This window comes from Neodiprion virginianus, chromosome 4, assembly GCF_021901495.1.
Source record: "Neodiprion virginianus isolate iyNeoVirg1 chromosome 4, iyNeoVirg1.1, whole genome shotgun sequence".
NCBI classification, from domain to species: Eukaryota; Metazoa; Arthropoda; class Insecta; order Hymenoptera; family Diprionidae; genus Neodiprion; species Neodiprion virginianus.
The window spans coordinates 18820897-18836866 of record NC_060880.1 but is presented as its reverse complement, the minus strand read 5'-3'; the positions used below and the strand labels follow the sequence as shown (position 1 = coordinate 18836866).

Here is a 15970-nt window from a genome sequence, read left to right as displayed (position 1 = left end):
CTGATGAGAGTCATAAGTAGGTCGGGTTGGTGCGGAATGCCTTATATACTTTATTTATTTATTCATGTATTCAAATATTTGTATATAAGTAAATGGAATACAAACTTTGTAGATGTCACAATGTTTGTACAAAATGCGTGAAAATTTTCGTAGAATGAGTGCTTTTCAGTGATTACGTAGTATAGATCAAAGGCGGGTCAAGTTTTACTAACGGTAGTTCCTAATTAACGCTATTGCAGTACTAAAAGATACCTGTAATTGAGCCTATGGGTCAAATAACGACTTAAGTCGACTTAAGTCACTTTTTCAAAGAAGCTGATCTCGGTGTTCTGTATAATCTTCGCTATAAACCCTGTGAATCTTGGATGTTTTCGTCAACTTTTAATGCTGTAGTAACCATAACAAGCGGTGCGCGCACCGCCATTGAGTTAGCCGGCAGTAGCAGCGAAGCGAAGTAGGCTAATCCACGCGCCTCCGCTAAACAGACGCACGTGTTTATCTGCCTGTCTGTTAGATTTCGTGTAAAGCTGCAATATTTTCTGCGCGAAATAATGAACGAATCTACAACAACTACAACAGCATCGACTAGCCCTACTGCTACAGTTACGGGGAAAAAGAGAAAAATTCGACAAGATAGATGGGAACAAAATAGAAAGAAGCTTAAGCGTAACAGTGGTAAAAGTTACGCTTCTCAAAGTGGGAATAAAATACCTCGAAAAAAATTCAGGCACACTACCGACTGCTGCAAGAAAAACTGTTCGTCTTCTTTCGATTATAAACGTCAGCGTGAAATTTTCAAGACTTTCTGGGCAATGGCTGAGAAACCGAGTCAGGACACTTTTTTAATCAGTTGTATACAACGTGAAGAAATCAAATACGTCAAAACCGTAACAAAACGGAAGAACAGATCTTGGTCTTGGAAATATTCTTTCAAAGTAGATGGCCAGGATAAAACTGTCTGTAAAGGATTTTTTCTGTCTCTTCTCCAAATAACTGAATCCAGAATGAAAACGGTGCTCCGATTTTGTAAATCAGGTAAATGTTTATATTATTTTCTTTCTAAATAAATCAATATTTACGAATGCTTGACTCGTTTATTGGCGTCTTATAACAAAACAAGTCAGGTCTGGATTAAAATATGAAAATACTGATTGTTTCAGGTACGACAGTTGCTACAGAAAAAAGGGGTAAGCAACCCAACCCTGCCAAAATTTCGAACGTGGTATGGAGTTTAGTGAAGGAGCATTGGTCGACTTTCCCGAACAAAAAATCGCATTATGGAAGCTCCAAAACTGAAAGAAAGTACTTCGAGAATCCAGACTTAAACGTAAAAAAAATGTTTCACGCATTCCAAGAATATTACTTTGATAAAACAGGGAAGCAGCTCTCACTAAAGTACCCAACGTACCATAGATATTTTCGGGAAAATAGTGATTACTCGTTTAGGCAACGTAAAACAGACGTCTGTGATTTTTGCACCGAATGTAAAATCAAACTATCGGCAAATTCATCAGATCCGTGTAAGGAATCGTTCCGTCTACATGAAGTAAAAGTTGCGGAATACAAGGTTTTGCGGCAACAGTGCACAAAGAATATTAACGATGATACTCTAACTGTTGAGTTCGACTACGCACAAAATCTTCCGCTTCCAAAACTGAACGTTAGCGCACAATTTTACAAGCGATTATTGTGGCTGTATGTTTTCAACACACACTGTTTTAATGACGGTGACAGCAAATTTTTTTGCTTCTTAGAATGTGATGGTGGCAAGAACGGTAACTCTGTGTGTAGTTTTTTGAACGATTTTCTGGTAAAAAAATTGACTGAAAATCCAGAATTAAAAAAAGTAGTTCTTTTGTCTGACTCCTGTGGGGGGCAAAATAAAAACAAGACTCTCGTACGATATTGTGCTTGGTTGTCGGTCAAAATGGGAGTTGAAATAAATCACATCTTTCCGGTGCGAGGTCATTCATACTGCCAATGCGATAGAAATTTCGGTGTTTACGGAACTGTTTTAAAAAAAGTAGAGACCGTCGAAAATCCTATCGAGTATCTCGAAATAATGAGGACCGTAAGGCACAAACCAAAAGCTTTCGAAGCAGAGATGAGTGCCCACTTATTAAAAGAATGGGATAAAACTTTGGATTCATTTTTTCTAAAGGTTCCAAAAGCTAAGGGAAAGAAATTCACGATCCAAAAGTATGTGAAGTTATCATACAAGCCAACAGGCACCATGTCCGTTTACGCGGACTATAATGGCGCTCCGCAAAATTTCAACCTGTTCAAATTAAACGCTTTTGTAAGTAAAGATACCGAACTAGCATTAGCAAACCCGGCTCCTGTTGGAATTAAGACAGCTAAAAAAAATGACGTGCTATCTTTAATGCCTTTTGTAAAACCGGTTAATAGGGAATGGTATAAAAATGTGCTGCGGGGTACCTGCAACGACGATGATTCGGCTGAAACAGACGAAATGGACTCTGATTGAACCTGATACATGCCGTTTTTTAAATGTCAATTCCTAGTTTAGCTTTTTTTATATGTGTTCACCGCGACCATGAAACACCCATTACAGTAGAAACTGGTTTGACTATTATCGTCATCATATTATTTTAATCCAAAAACGTGTTTGTACAGATTAAAAGTCGTTCTACAAAAAAACGACTTAAGTCTTACTCCGAATTTCCGTGATAGCACTGTATTGGACAATATTTAATAATTGTTATTACGTTTGTATATCATTTTTGGGTACCCCACCTATGTAAAAAAATAAAAGTTCCTTGTAAAATGCCTTGTCAAAATTGAAATATCGACTGTTGAATCTTTACTTGCCTTTTTTATGCCAAAACTTAAGTCGACTTAAGCCGTTATTTGACCCATAGGCTCAATTTCAGAATAACGATTAGGATTCTAACGCCAGCTGCTCGTAGACGTCTGAAGTAAAGTTTTTACATCAGATTAGGATGATTTTGGTTCTAATTGTCTAGGATTTTCTTAACTTAGAACTGATTAGATTTTGGATACGGTCGGTCAGGTAATTTAACCAGTTATTCGAATAAGAAGATCTAAAAATAAATAAGAACGATCATATCTCGAGAAAGGATCTCGACTGGGGCTTTTTGTACCTTAGAATTGACCGAACTTTTGATTTCATCAGTCGCGCGGTTTTCGAGTTATTTAAATGACCAACTCGGTACAAAAAAGGATTTAATTCATCAGCTTCACCCAAATTAACCACTCGTTTCAGACCGTTTTATCCGCTTCAACTTTGCTCCAAATGATTAAAGAAGAAAAAATATCACCAGATCATTATTTCCTGAGATCAAATTTACAAAATTCCATCAAACCGTCTCAAAGTTGTTACCACTCTTATTTACCTTACGATGTATTTATTCTAATAACTTGAAAACCGCTGGACCGTTCGGACCCAAAATCTAATCAGTTCTAAGTGGAGAAAGGCCCCGTCAATTATGACTACGATCATTCAAATCCGTACATTCGCTCTCGAGATATCGTCGAGAAAAATTTGCTTACACACACACACGCACACGATGATCCGAAAATGGTAGGAAGTGATTTTTCAAACCTTAAAATCGAATCCTCAATTTTCGTTGTGATCATAGTAACTTCCCCTTGTCTCTTTTTCCTTGGATAAAAAAAAAAAAAAAAAAATAAGGAGCGGGTAGTTAATAAATGTCGAAAAAAATGATGAGAACACTGTCGCTGTTTGGATCAAAGGATCGAAATGTCGAATGTTGAACGGAGGTGCGGTTGCGTTAAAAACAATCTGTAGGCAAGAGTGTGCGGTTGTGAAGAGTGGTATAAACAAGGCAATTGGAGCATTTACTTGCGCGGACGGGTTATCACCACGTGGCCTCTGTGTTCCCTGCATTAATCTCGGCGGTGATTGGCCGTCGGCTCCGTACCGTCGGCATTAGGAAAATAAAGCAAAACCTCCAGGCCTCGGTGAAAAATAATACGTTCCCGGGTTCGGAGCCGCGTATAAATCGAGAAGGACGCAGCTGGCCGCTAGACATTCTACTTGTGGATTTCGCGGCGTCGTATCGACTCGTGGGAATATTTGAAAAGCTGTAAAAATTCGTCGATCATCATTCTCCTCGCCATGTCCCGTCGTCATCTCGCCAATGGTCACGCTACCGCCACGGCCGCTGCTTCGACAGCCGACGCTATACGTCTGAAGAAACAGGAAAATGAACTCGTCGACGTCGCCGCGAACAGCGTGTGAGTTTCACCAAAGACTTTTGCAATCGATGTTTTTTCAAAACTTCTTATACGACGCGGTCGGACTCGTTGACTCTTCGCCCGCTGAGAGAAGTTTTTAGTTCCGTAACTATTTTCATTTTTTACCACTATCGAAAAATGTAGTTCCAGGTACAAAATTAAAATTAGCTATGTAGCTGTTACCGGAAAGTCTAGTATCCGTTGCTATTCTTTCTCGTTACGATCGCTGTTACTATATTTTCTTGTAACTTTTGCAAAAATTTAATGCTTGTGCAATTTTCGTAATTCCAACAATATTCAAACAGTTTTTTTTAACGATACCTGTTTCGCTGAATTTTTCCAGTTACTGTAACAAATGAAATATTTCTCAGTGCCATAAACGTGATGATCCGGTAAGTCGTCGGAGGTGTTCCTTTCTTTCTTTTTTTTTGTTTTCATTTTGACTTGAGGAAACATCGTTTGATTCGAGAATAAAATCCAGAGACCAGATTCAAACTTACTTCCTTCCTTTTCCGTTTTCCTGTTACTTTTTTTTCTTCGGTTCAAAAATAAAATCCAACATGATCAGATTCAATCACGCTTTGTATCGACTCATTGAATTCTTTCATGCGGTAGTTGAATATGTCCAAATTCACTGACACTGTCAAAGTTAGTAGATGCTGTTCAATACATTCTTGATGCTCATACCGAAAATCGATTCGTTTCGTTGAAAAATAATGGCGCAACTCGTGCGATTTTATCTTTTTTGGCATTCGGAATTTGAAACTTTTTTGAGAATGTTTAATGAAGTTTTTTCTACGCGTCAAACGAAAAAGATGAGTTGTGATTACCGTTCTTACTTTACTGGATTTGCACGTCAAGTCAATGATATCGTGCAGCGTGTTATTGAGAAATTTTGTTTCTTTGTAACCGTACTCACAGTACGTTTAAGACTCTATCGATCAAGTAATTACGCAGTATCTCAATAATTTTTCTTCATTTTGTTAGCATGTAAGACCGAGATAAGGTTTATTGGGGAAAGTACAGGGAGCGATTAATCACGTCGTATTTTAACGAAAAGATTGTGGAATGAAAAGAAGAAACGTGATACGACAAAGAGTGAAAGAAACTTAGAAAAAGCAATTCACTCAGGAATGTATTTTTTAATACATTGTCTTGTCAATTTTTCAAATCTAAATTTCGCTACGCGTACACGGTTGTAAAACTGAAATCACCTAATCGTAATTTTTATTACCATACTTCTAAATTCGTAATTTGCCGGTTTTTAATTTCAGGCGCCGTTTTCCGGCCGGGTATCAATTTAAAGTGACTAGTAATCAAATCTTGCGCAAATCGGTCAAAGTTGACAAGTTTCGCGGTATGTTTTTATCTCTGATTCTTATCTCTGATCGGAATTATTACTAATGAGCAATATTATATTTTTAGGCGTCGAGCATTGACGCATGTAATGATTAAAATCGCGCGACTTCTGATGAAATGAAGAAATATACGCTCCGATTTGTCCATCTTCGAGAAGGTCACGAAAATTTTCTTTGCAACCTTATTATTATGATCGTTATTTTTTATCCATATGAACAACACGTCGCAATCGATATAAATATTATAATAATTCACCACGATAAAAATACAATCATCAACAGCTTGTTTTCTGTCCGAAAAAATTCCGGATCATTCCGGATCCGAAATTCGTCCCTGCGGAAGAAACGCGGATAGAAGCTGACACTGAGTCGTTGATATTTCCCAATTTGCACATATTACGATATTAATCAGAGGTAACTGAAAGGCGGAAATATAATAAATTCAAGCGCAAATCTTACATATCACACTTGTAATTCGCTATTAATTACAATAGTTATCAACGCTCTGTACTCTCGCAGAGACTTCTTCGCAAGGTTCAAGTTGACGGTAAATAAAAGCGAGAATTAAAGAAAACGGCAAAGAACTTGAACTTTTACGATCTTACAAACGGAACGTTTGAATTTATACAAACGTTATTTATAATTTATCAGCATGCAACTCGGAAGCTTCATGCTTTGCAAACGATAAGAGGCCATGGTTTTGTTTTTCCGAGTTTGCGGTCTTGCGGAAACGTGGTCAAGTTGCGGCGAGCCGCGACAAAGTCTATTTGAGCTTTGAACCCCGTTTGAAGGTCACGTTTCGTGACTGATTCAGATTCAGACGCATATACAGATTGGTAGAGTTACAGATCATGACCATCGAAATGGAAATAGCTGCCACTCAACGTTATCACTGTCGTGATTCTACGGCCTCGCAAAGAAGTTCTCTTAACACTTTTCGTAAAGAAAAATGTGCGTCGATAAAAACCGACATGTTCAAAAAGCTCCAATTTTTAGTTTAAAAATTAGCTTGCTTGAAGGGATGCCTTACTAGATTTCGACGTTGACGTATGTGTATTAAAATATCTAAATACCACATATCGGAAACGCAAAAAAAAAAGTAGACTCAAAAGCGCGATTGTACGTATGCAGTTTTGAAAAAAAATACCCCAACACATTTTCATTTGAAAAAATTTCATCTCTTACAGTAACTAGAAAAATTGTGTAAAACAGGTATCGTTAAAAAAACTGTTTGACATTGTTGGAATTACGAAATACGAGACACGCGTAAACATTTTGCGCTATCGTCGATCCTTTTTTTCCGTAATTGAAACGCAAAATCAGTTTGTTCGGTTTACTCTACTTTTTTAGTTAAACAAGGCTTTAACGTCAATTTATTGTTGCACAAGCATTAAATTATCGCAACAATTTACAAGAAAATATACTAACAGTGATGATAATGAGAAAGAATAGTAACGGATACTAGAATTTTCGGTAACAGCTAGAAAACTAATTTTCATTTTCTACCTGGAACTGTATATTTCGATTGTGGTAAAAAACGAAAGGAGTTAAGGACTGAGCGGTAATCGTAACAAAAAATTTCTCCCAGTGTAGCCTTTTTTTTTATTATGCTTGGACTTAGATATTTTGAGATACGTACGTGAACGTCGCAGTCGAGCAGAATACGGTTTTAAAAAATTTCGAAACTGTGTGTAACGAGTTTTCGGAGCGCATGAATAAAAGTCCCCGAAGTCAAAGTTAGCTATTCTGTATTACGTATACCGTGGTTATACGAAAGCACAGAGCTTGCAATGCCAACAGGACTTGATTCTGGTTCGAAACAACAATTTCCCCAACTTTCCGTTAATAAACAAAGCGCGGAGCAAAGCAAAGCGCAGCGAATATCTGCATTTCGCGGATAACTAGACAAACCATGCTTCATATCCTGCCCCGCGCGTTGTTACGCGCATACCCGTGAATTATTATGGTTCACGGCAATGCACGCGCGATGAACAAAAGTTGACGTGTGCATGCGGCGTTAGAAACGGGTGCCTCAACGGAATTCTCTCACACCCCCAATTCGCGCTGCACCCTCGTAGTACAACTAATTTGTAATATTCGAACTTTCCCGCGCCCGGAACACAACGTTACCTCGTTTGAGTACCCAATTAGTAAAGTTAATGGTTTATTACGAAATTACCTCCAAGTTATATCTGCTGAATTCAACCCCCCCCACCCCCTTCCAGCCCCCTCGTCGTTGATAGGACGAATGCCGTCCTTCTATTTCAAGGCTAACCAAACCGAGACTCGACGACCCTTCGCGTTGTCACTGCAGTGTCATGGGTACCATCAATGCTGTCGTGAAATGACTTATCGTAGCGCCATTTTTTTTCCGCTCTTAGAAACTAATCTTGATAAGATCGATGACGGATCGGTCGGTAATTGATTTGACTGTCTGTAAAATCGCGATGCATTTTCAGAGCGAAATCGGCGAAACGTAAGTTGGAAGAAGAGAAAAAGATTTTTTTTTAATCTGTAGTGCAGTGTCATTTTATAGCCGACAGTGGTGAACGGTTACGAAACAACATTGTTATCGTCTGATTGAAATGAGAAAAGGTTTCATGATCAGAACGTTCAAGATTGTTAAACTGTACTTGTTTTTATTTGCTTTTCACCGGTCTTTAAAGTCGTATACATTGACTATACATTTGAAAGCTGCGAATATCTCGTTGTAAATAAAAAATTATGGCAAACCGGAAATACAAATGCAAGCTACAAAACTAATTTTCATTTTGTACCGAGAACTAAATTTTTCGATTGTGATAGAAAAAGAAAATAGTTAAAAAAATTTCTCCCAGTCTACGCACTGATTTTTTTCCAACGGTATGCCTATAACTGGGAATAAAATTTAGAGAGTACCAAAAATTACGAAGCTTCCTTTCTCTGTTTCAGGTACACCTTCGAGGCTCTCGAAGAGTCCGCGAATTATCTTTTGGAGCGGACATCAATAAGGCCGAAAATCGCTGTGATCTGCGGTTCGGGAATGGGTAAGAAACGGACTCGAAACGCGATGCAAAATTCGGTGTCTTCGGCCCGCGGGAACTTTCGGGAATAATCGGGGGCTGCGAAGCCGGTTTGACGACCGTTGTAAATCCCCGAGCGCCGTGCCGATTCGATGCTTTCGGGGTTTCACTGTTATTGGATTATCAACATTACGACACGATCTCCGGGGCATCCGTCCGTAATTAATTGCGGCTCTGGTGCCTCTTTAATCGGCTGTTTCCAACGTCTAAATAATTAAACTTTCAATCCAATGAATTTTCTCATTCAGAGACGAACCCATTTCTCCCTCGATTCGGAGACCCGTAAAACAGCTCTCGGAGGAAAGCTTCCGCCGTCGCCGCAGCTCTAATCTGAATACTCTCGCTCAAAATTCACCCAATTCAAATAAACCCCATTCAGAATCGTTCATGAACCGTTTTAACCCACCCTGAATAAGCGAAACGAAGCATTATCAATCTCAGACGAATACGTAATGTACATTTGAATACGCGGCTTTCTATTTACGCGGTAATATTGACCCCGGATGTTACACGGACGATGAATCGAGACGACGAATAAATGTTTTGAGGTTGATCGACTGAATCGAGATAATTTTGTAATTGGTAAAATAATGGATAGTCGCGCGTTCGGTTCGCGTTATACCCATGGAGCTTATAAGTAAAAGCTCGTTTCATTCAAAGCACTGTTTCGAATCACTCTCTGAATCGGAGTTTGCACTTTTTTAGCAACCGATTGAACATTGATCTTTTTATATGTATACATATATCGGTGCAATGTTTAGCGAATAAACTACTCAACGATGATAAAAAAAAGGAAAGTTTTAGTTGGATTGCAAAAACTAATCTGCTGAATAAAATGATCCGTCTTAAACAAAAATCGAACGAATCTAAAAGCAAATTTTGTCACTGTTTTCAAGCCATTGACAACGAAAGGTTGGTATTTTTTATTCGCATAGTTTCAAAAAAAAAAAAAAAAATACCGTACCTTACGAATATATCAATCCGACGATCGTACGAAACGTGCGATTGTTTGGTAATAAAAAATTGGATAACGAGTAGAGAGAAGTTGTCCCGAGTATGGAGAAATTCAGATTGTCTTCGCTATTACGTTTTTCTCAAAATTTACAACTCGATCCAAAGTTGTACGAATAAAGACATTCGGAATTTTGAATTGTGTGACAGGTTCATTGGCCGATGCACTCACCGATAAAGCTTGCTTTGCCTACGAGTCGATTCCACATTTTCCCGTGTCAACTGTCCCCGGTCACATGGGTCAGCTCGTCTTCGGATTCCTCAAAGGTGTTCCGATAATGTGCATGCAGGGGAGGTTTCACTACTACGAGGGATATCCACTTTGGAAGGTGAAGTACTTAACCATCTGAAACATCAAATTTTTAACTCTGATTAAGCGTTCTTCAGAAAAAAAAATCAGAGAACTACGATGAGTTAATTAATTTCAACAGAACCAGGCATTTGTTTTCAGAATAATTCAATGTGCCTCTCAGGGAATAATTTCGGAACGAGTAAATAATTAAAAATCAATACGCGAACGTAGTGACTGGTGTTGTTTTTGGTTTTCTTCTTTTTATTGACAAGTTAGCGCCATTCCGATTTATTGATATACCTACTGTAGTCAGATGTTTTCACGGATATATAAGTATACGTAATATTCAGAACACGTGTCATGAAACAGTGTAAATTGGACAAATTTAAGAGATCGTAAAACATAAATCGTTTGTCAAATTTACACAGTCGGAGAAAGAAAGGGAGCAATTTCAATTCGCTGCGATTAGCTTCGACGTTTGGTTTTGCAATGCAGTGTATATGAATGAATCTTCGTATAAGCGATAAGAAATACGCTTCAATTGTTACTCTCTACATTCTCAGTCGGGCGCTAAATTTCCGTTTTCGTCTTCTCTGATTCTTTTTTACCGATCCTAAACCACGCTCACCTTTGGCAATAATTGTTCTCCCATCCGCGGAGGCAAAAACCTTCAGACATAATAACGATCACGAGAGTAATGAATGTAAATGAAAATGATTAAGATTCTCGGGCTCCCCTTTAAAATTAGCATGAACAAGCAGCGGTTCTGCGATTCATAGGCGTCGGTTGATTTACAAAAAATGCCCCATACATGTTTCACGATATCAAATTCAAATTATTCATAGATAGACCGAAGGTTAGAAAATTACGCCAGGTTATCAATAGTTGCATAGATTGGAATAAAGTTGAATAAGCTTGGAAAAAAAATAACCGACAAAAAACAAACCATCGACGATTACGAATGGGAAAGAAAAAAAAAAATTCGAACGCAAGTCAGGTAGAATAAAGTCGGTGAGTATTTGATCGAATTTATTTCATTTCTCGAAGAGAGTTCCGTTTGTACAAATATTCTTCGTAAAGCTAATTGGAAAGAAATTGTTTCTTGATTAGAAGAAACGATGAAATAAATTTTTCTATCGATCGAATAAATTTACCCTCGTTAATGAGCTTGCATTACCGGAGAAATTCTGTTTACATTTTCTTTTTCTCACGGTGTAATATGACATACAGCACGGATGAACGGAGGTAGTGAAACGAGAACTACCAAAAGGTATAGCCTGTAATAATGATGAATTTTGTGTGCGTTTCCACAGTGCTCGATGCCCGTTCGTGTGATGAAACTGGTAGGAGCGAGCCATCTGATAGCGACGAACGCTGCGGGAGGTTTGAATCCGAATTACAAAATTGGGGACATCATGATGATGCGTGATCACGTAAACATGATGGGTTTCGCGGGAAACAACCCCCTGCAGGGACCGAACGACGACAGGTGAGTGAAAGGGTTGGAGGGTTGCGGGGAGGGGGATTTTCTTTGGGAACTCGACGTAACGCTGCAATGGGACGCGGATGAAAATATCGCAGTTTCGAAATCCCCGGTATTTTTGTGAGATTAGCGTGTGTGAGTTGTAAACGCGAGGAATGAACCCTTAAAGCCGTAGATTCAAGCGGAGGTCAAAAAGTGAGACGAAGGTACGTTCAACGAAGGATTGAAAATCAAATTCGTGGAATTTTGGGATATAGGCAATTCAAAGGTGTAGGTATGTACGTGAATGTCGGAAGGTAGAAGGGTCGAAGTGTGCGACAGGAGAAACCGAGTTATAGAATTATAAGAACGAATTGGAAATTATATCAAATCGAAATGTAAGATCGTCGGAATTCTGACGGTCGTGTATTTCGGTTTTTTATTCTTAAGCTTTTTGCATTTTCACTTTGTCTCTATTTTGAATCGTCTCGTGATAACAAATCAGCGAACTTTGTAGGGCCGATCCTCCGGGTGCAAAATCAACCCCCGAATCTCTCGATTCGATCAGGAATTACGCGACGTTTTTCGCGTGATAAATTTTCATTTCTATCCACTCTTTTGTTTTGTTAATCAAAAAGCGTAGGATTCAGATATTAATAATATCAGGAAATCCTTGGCATTCAGATTTTTTCTTTTCGAAATACACGATGTTGAAACTCAGTTCGGTATTGAAAATTTCACAATTTTTATGTCAGAGTCATAACTAGTGACTCCAGAAACCGTAAAATTTACACTTTCACGGAATTTCCCTCCGCCATATTGAATATCACGCGTGGGTAAACTTGGTGATTATCGATCTTAAAACGCTTGAAAACTATAACCTAACAATAATTGTCCCGTTTCGAAGAGGATGATGTTAGCTGGTCGATCGATCAGCACTGTCTAATTGGTTTGTCAGTTGATCGATTGATTCGAAAGACAATCGTCAGTAGTCCACGACTGTTAATTGCGCAGCCCTAATTTTAGCACTCGAAAGTTAGACAGCGTTTTCCAACTTCCTAACTCTCGCAAGAAGTTACGGAGAGTCTGTAAATTGAAAATGGTAAAGCAGTCGAGCGTTATGAGACGGTCGGGTCTGAGATTCCTCGGGGTTTTCGGGGGTATGAGAAGGGACGAATTGGTGCAGCCCCGAGGCAGCTAAGAGGCTAGGGAAAATAAGAATTAATTTGTCTTATTGGAATATCCCCTGAATCGAATTGATGAACTATTTGCAGAGCGGCATAAAGAACCTGATTGGCGTATTTGCTCAGAAAACTCTTTTCTCCGGGTCGCTCCCACTTCTGCCTCTCTCGGTATCCCGGATCCTCCTTCCCCGTCCTTCGTTAGCCCTCCTCTCCTCTTTTCTTGCACAGTTTTCTCAACCCGGGATGAACAAGAATTCGCCCCGGAGTCTCTCCACTTTATATCACCCCACACTTTTGTCACTCGGCAAGAGATAATAATGGACCACCCTCTTCTCTTCGTGCCACCGACGCAACGCTGGGAATTAGTTCCACCGCTAACCTCACCTAGGCAGATTGGCTAAACTGTTGCTTGAGGGTAAATGGGACCCACGGTCTCGATCTGAAGTAAGGAAAATATCACGAAACAACTTCTTCGACGTGTAAAAGAAATCAACGTGAGCGGGGTCGACTCACACAAACCCGCGTATCGAGAATATAAGAAGAGGATAGTTATTGAAGATCCGATCAGCGTTCAAAACGAGCCCAAAAATGTTAGAATCGGATCAAACACAACAGCAAAGTTTGATCGCTCTGAATCTTGTAATTGTAAAACCTTTTCTCAAATTACCGATATCTTATCTTACGTTATTAGAATTTGCTCGGCATCGTTTCAATTACACAGCACATAAATCGTTGTAAAAACACAATTCGAGGTTCCATATCACGTATTTCAATCCCCCCTTTCCAAAAAACCCATTATACACCGAATCCCTGATATTTCATTCGGGGATGGGCATCAAGTACCCTTGAATTGTTCTATCCAGCATCAGTTTTACCCTGGCTACCCTTTCTTCTGGGCAATTAGTATTGGTCCTCGCCCCTTGGCAATCTGACTGTATAATGCAATAACTGGTACTGAAAAATTCATCCGATCCTTGAACCAATTCCAACGTAGACGACGAGCCAGTGTTTTCAATACCCGAAACGGAGATGGACCGAAAATTCATTGTACTACTGCAATGTAATATCGCCTCTAATTGATTTCCGGTTTGACTAATGATGATAATATCTAGTCATTAGTTTCATCATTCGAACGCATGCGTTAATTCCTGCACAGTGATTACGATCTGATTAATCGAAACTATTTACGGCGGATGAATGCCTTGACAAATGTCGATCCAAAATGGAATCGAATAATTGAGGATAATCTTGACTAAGTGCCGGGGGTCCGGGTTGAGTATCGATAAGTAGCGTGAATGAGGGGTGGAGGCACTATGGCGCCGGAGAGTTCACTCCTAAAGCGCGTTAAGTGGGCTGTAAATCTTGGACCCATCTAAATCGTTGCCTCCGATGTTGTTGGCTTCAGGTTCGGCCCTCGTTTCCCGCCGATGAACAGGGCCTACAACTTGAAGCTACTCGAAGCTGGGCAAAACATCGCCGAGCAGATGGGGATATCCGACATCGTCCATAAGGGAGTCTACACGTGCCTTGGTGGACCGAACTTTGAGACCGTTGCTGAGCTTAAGATGCTAAGGATGGTCGGCGTCGACGCAGTCGGTGAGTTTTCGACACTCTCGGCCCCGAGAACTTGCCATGGTTGATCGATCTGCGTTTAACCGAGGCGTTTATCAAGTCAGGCTTACACCTCGGCTAGCAATCGAGAACAAGTCGTTTCTAACTCACTCGAACTTCTCTAAAAGTCACCGAGTGACGTGAGAGTTTGTTTTTCTTCAACTTATTTGGAGCATCTTTGAAAGCTCTTTCTTTTGAATGAGTAAATACTTGAAGTAATTTTTAGGGCCGTGTTCGTTCGAGTCACGCGAAGCTAAGATATCAAGTCTAGTTATTCGATCACTTGAATCGTTTGAATTGATCCAAAGTTCTGCTTGGGTTTCGATTGATTTTTTTGATGATCACGAAGCCATTCAAAGTCCACGAACCTTTTCGAACTATCTAAAACGTCCTAAAGTCTCTTGAAACGAATTTGTCATTTGAAATCACGAAAGAACTATTGAAAATGTTTTCAGTATCAGTGTTTGGATTATTGGCGTGATGACAGATTTTTATTTATTTTTTTTTTGTACCTTTCAGGCATGTCGACGGTTCACGAGGTCATAATGGCCCGGCACTGCGACATGACGGTCTTCGCCTTCAGTCTGATAACGAACAAATCGCCAACGGACTACGAGGAGAACCACGAGGCGAATCACGAGGAGGTGATAGACGTTGGAAAGTCGCGTCAACCGCTCCTCCAGGAGTTCGTCTCGCGGATGGTTGTCCACGTGGCGAAGGAGTTCGACTTGGATGGCAAATGAGCCCTGCAGGCCATCCTCCCGATTTCCTCATGCTCATCCGTTCGGTGCCAAGGGACCGCCGATATCCAGGGTTAATTCTTCCGAGTGTGACACCTCAGACACCGGAAGCACCCTCATCTGGAAAATTTTGCAGGGATGGATATTGGCGGAAAATTTAACTCTTCCCCCGGGATACTGTCTTTAGCCACTTGATCCAGGCGAATTTACACGTTGTGTCGTCAAGTTTCGAGAAGCAGATTGCAAATTTGTCCTGATTTTCGTTATTCGAAAACACCGAACGGAAAAATACTCAAAGGTTTTTATCAACGATTGCAGAATCTTTAAAAGTCTATCATGTATTTTCTCTCATTGTTGCAGTTTCATACTAAAGTGCGAGAAAAATACTTTACCCGCAGTTGTTTGATTTTTACGTTGTTTTTATTTTGTATACTGTATTTTTTACTCTTTCTATTTATTAGGTATTTATTCATTGACATAATTAAGTAGATGTAATAATTAGGATAGGTGATTATTTGGGAGCTTAATTTATTCCTTAGTCGAGAGGTGTGTTCATGAAATTCCGCGACAATTGGAACTGGGGAAATTTTTCAATTTTTATCCCCCCGAACTGTCGTTCCGATTTCTACTACACGAAAAACATTCACTTCTTCTTGTTTGTTATTTTATTCACCTGTGCGATAAAATATAGTTCTTAAATAACTGTGTTGCTATATTGTATCAAGCTTCAACTCGAAGGAAGAAGAAATAAAATGAACGAAATATCAATGCGAAAAAAAAATCGCAGATAATTGAAATCCCGTTCGAAGTTAATCCTCTTGACCTGGTTTTCCCGATCTACTATAATAACATCGTCAACGTCCCAAACACTTGTAGCCATTATAGCCCGAGGAAGTCTCACGATTCTAGAGTTCCTGTGCAATACACTATTTCGTTTCCATCCATTCCTCTTATATTTTCTTCCGACAATATTGTTTCACACTTATTTTTTACCCCCTGATATGAAAA

The 15970-nt window shown here is 39.5% G+C and overlaps 2 protein-coding genes across 2 annotated transcripts; both read left to right on the top strand.

Annotated features, from left to right (window-relative positions):
• Window positions 1-265: 265 nt before the first annotated feature.
• On the top strand, window positions 266-2488 carry LOC124302847 (uncharacterized). Its single transcript, XM_046759415.1, has 2 exons — window positions 266-1035; window positions 1161-2488. Exons 1-2 carry the CDS (start codon window positions 552-554, stop codon window positions 2486-2488), a joined length of 1812 nt encoding a protein of 603 aa, XP_046615371.1. The 5' UTR covers window positions 266-551.
• Window positions 2489-4001: 1513 nt separating this feature from the next.
• On the top strand, window positions 4002-15759 carry LOC124302940 (purine nucleoside phosphorylase). Its single transcript, XM_046759548.1, has 6 exons — window positions 4002-4242; window positions 8532-8626; window positions 9824-10002; window positions 11279-11454; window positions 14017-14207; window positions 14742-15759. Exons 1-6 carry the CDS (start codon window positions 4124-4126, stop codon window positions 14963-14965), a joined length of 984 nt encoding a protein of 327 aa, XP_046615504.1. The 5' UTR covers window positions 4002-4123; the 3' UTR covers window positions 14966-15759.
• Window positions 15760-15970: the final 211 nt, after the last annotated feature.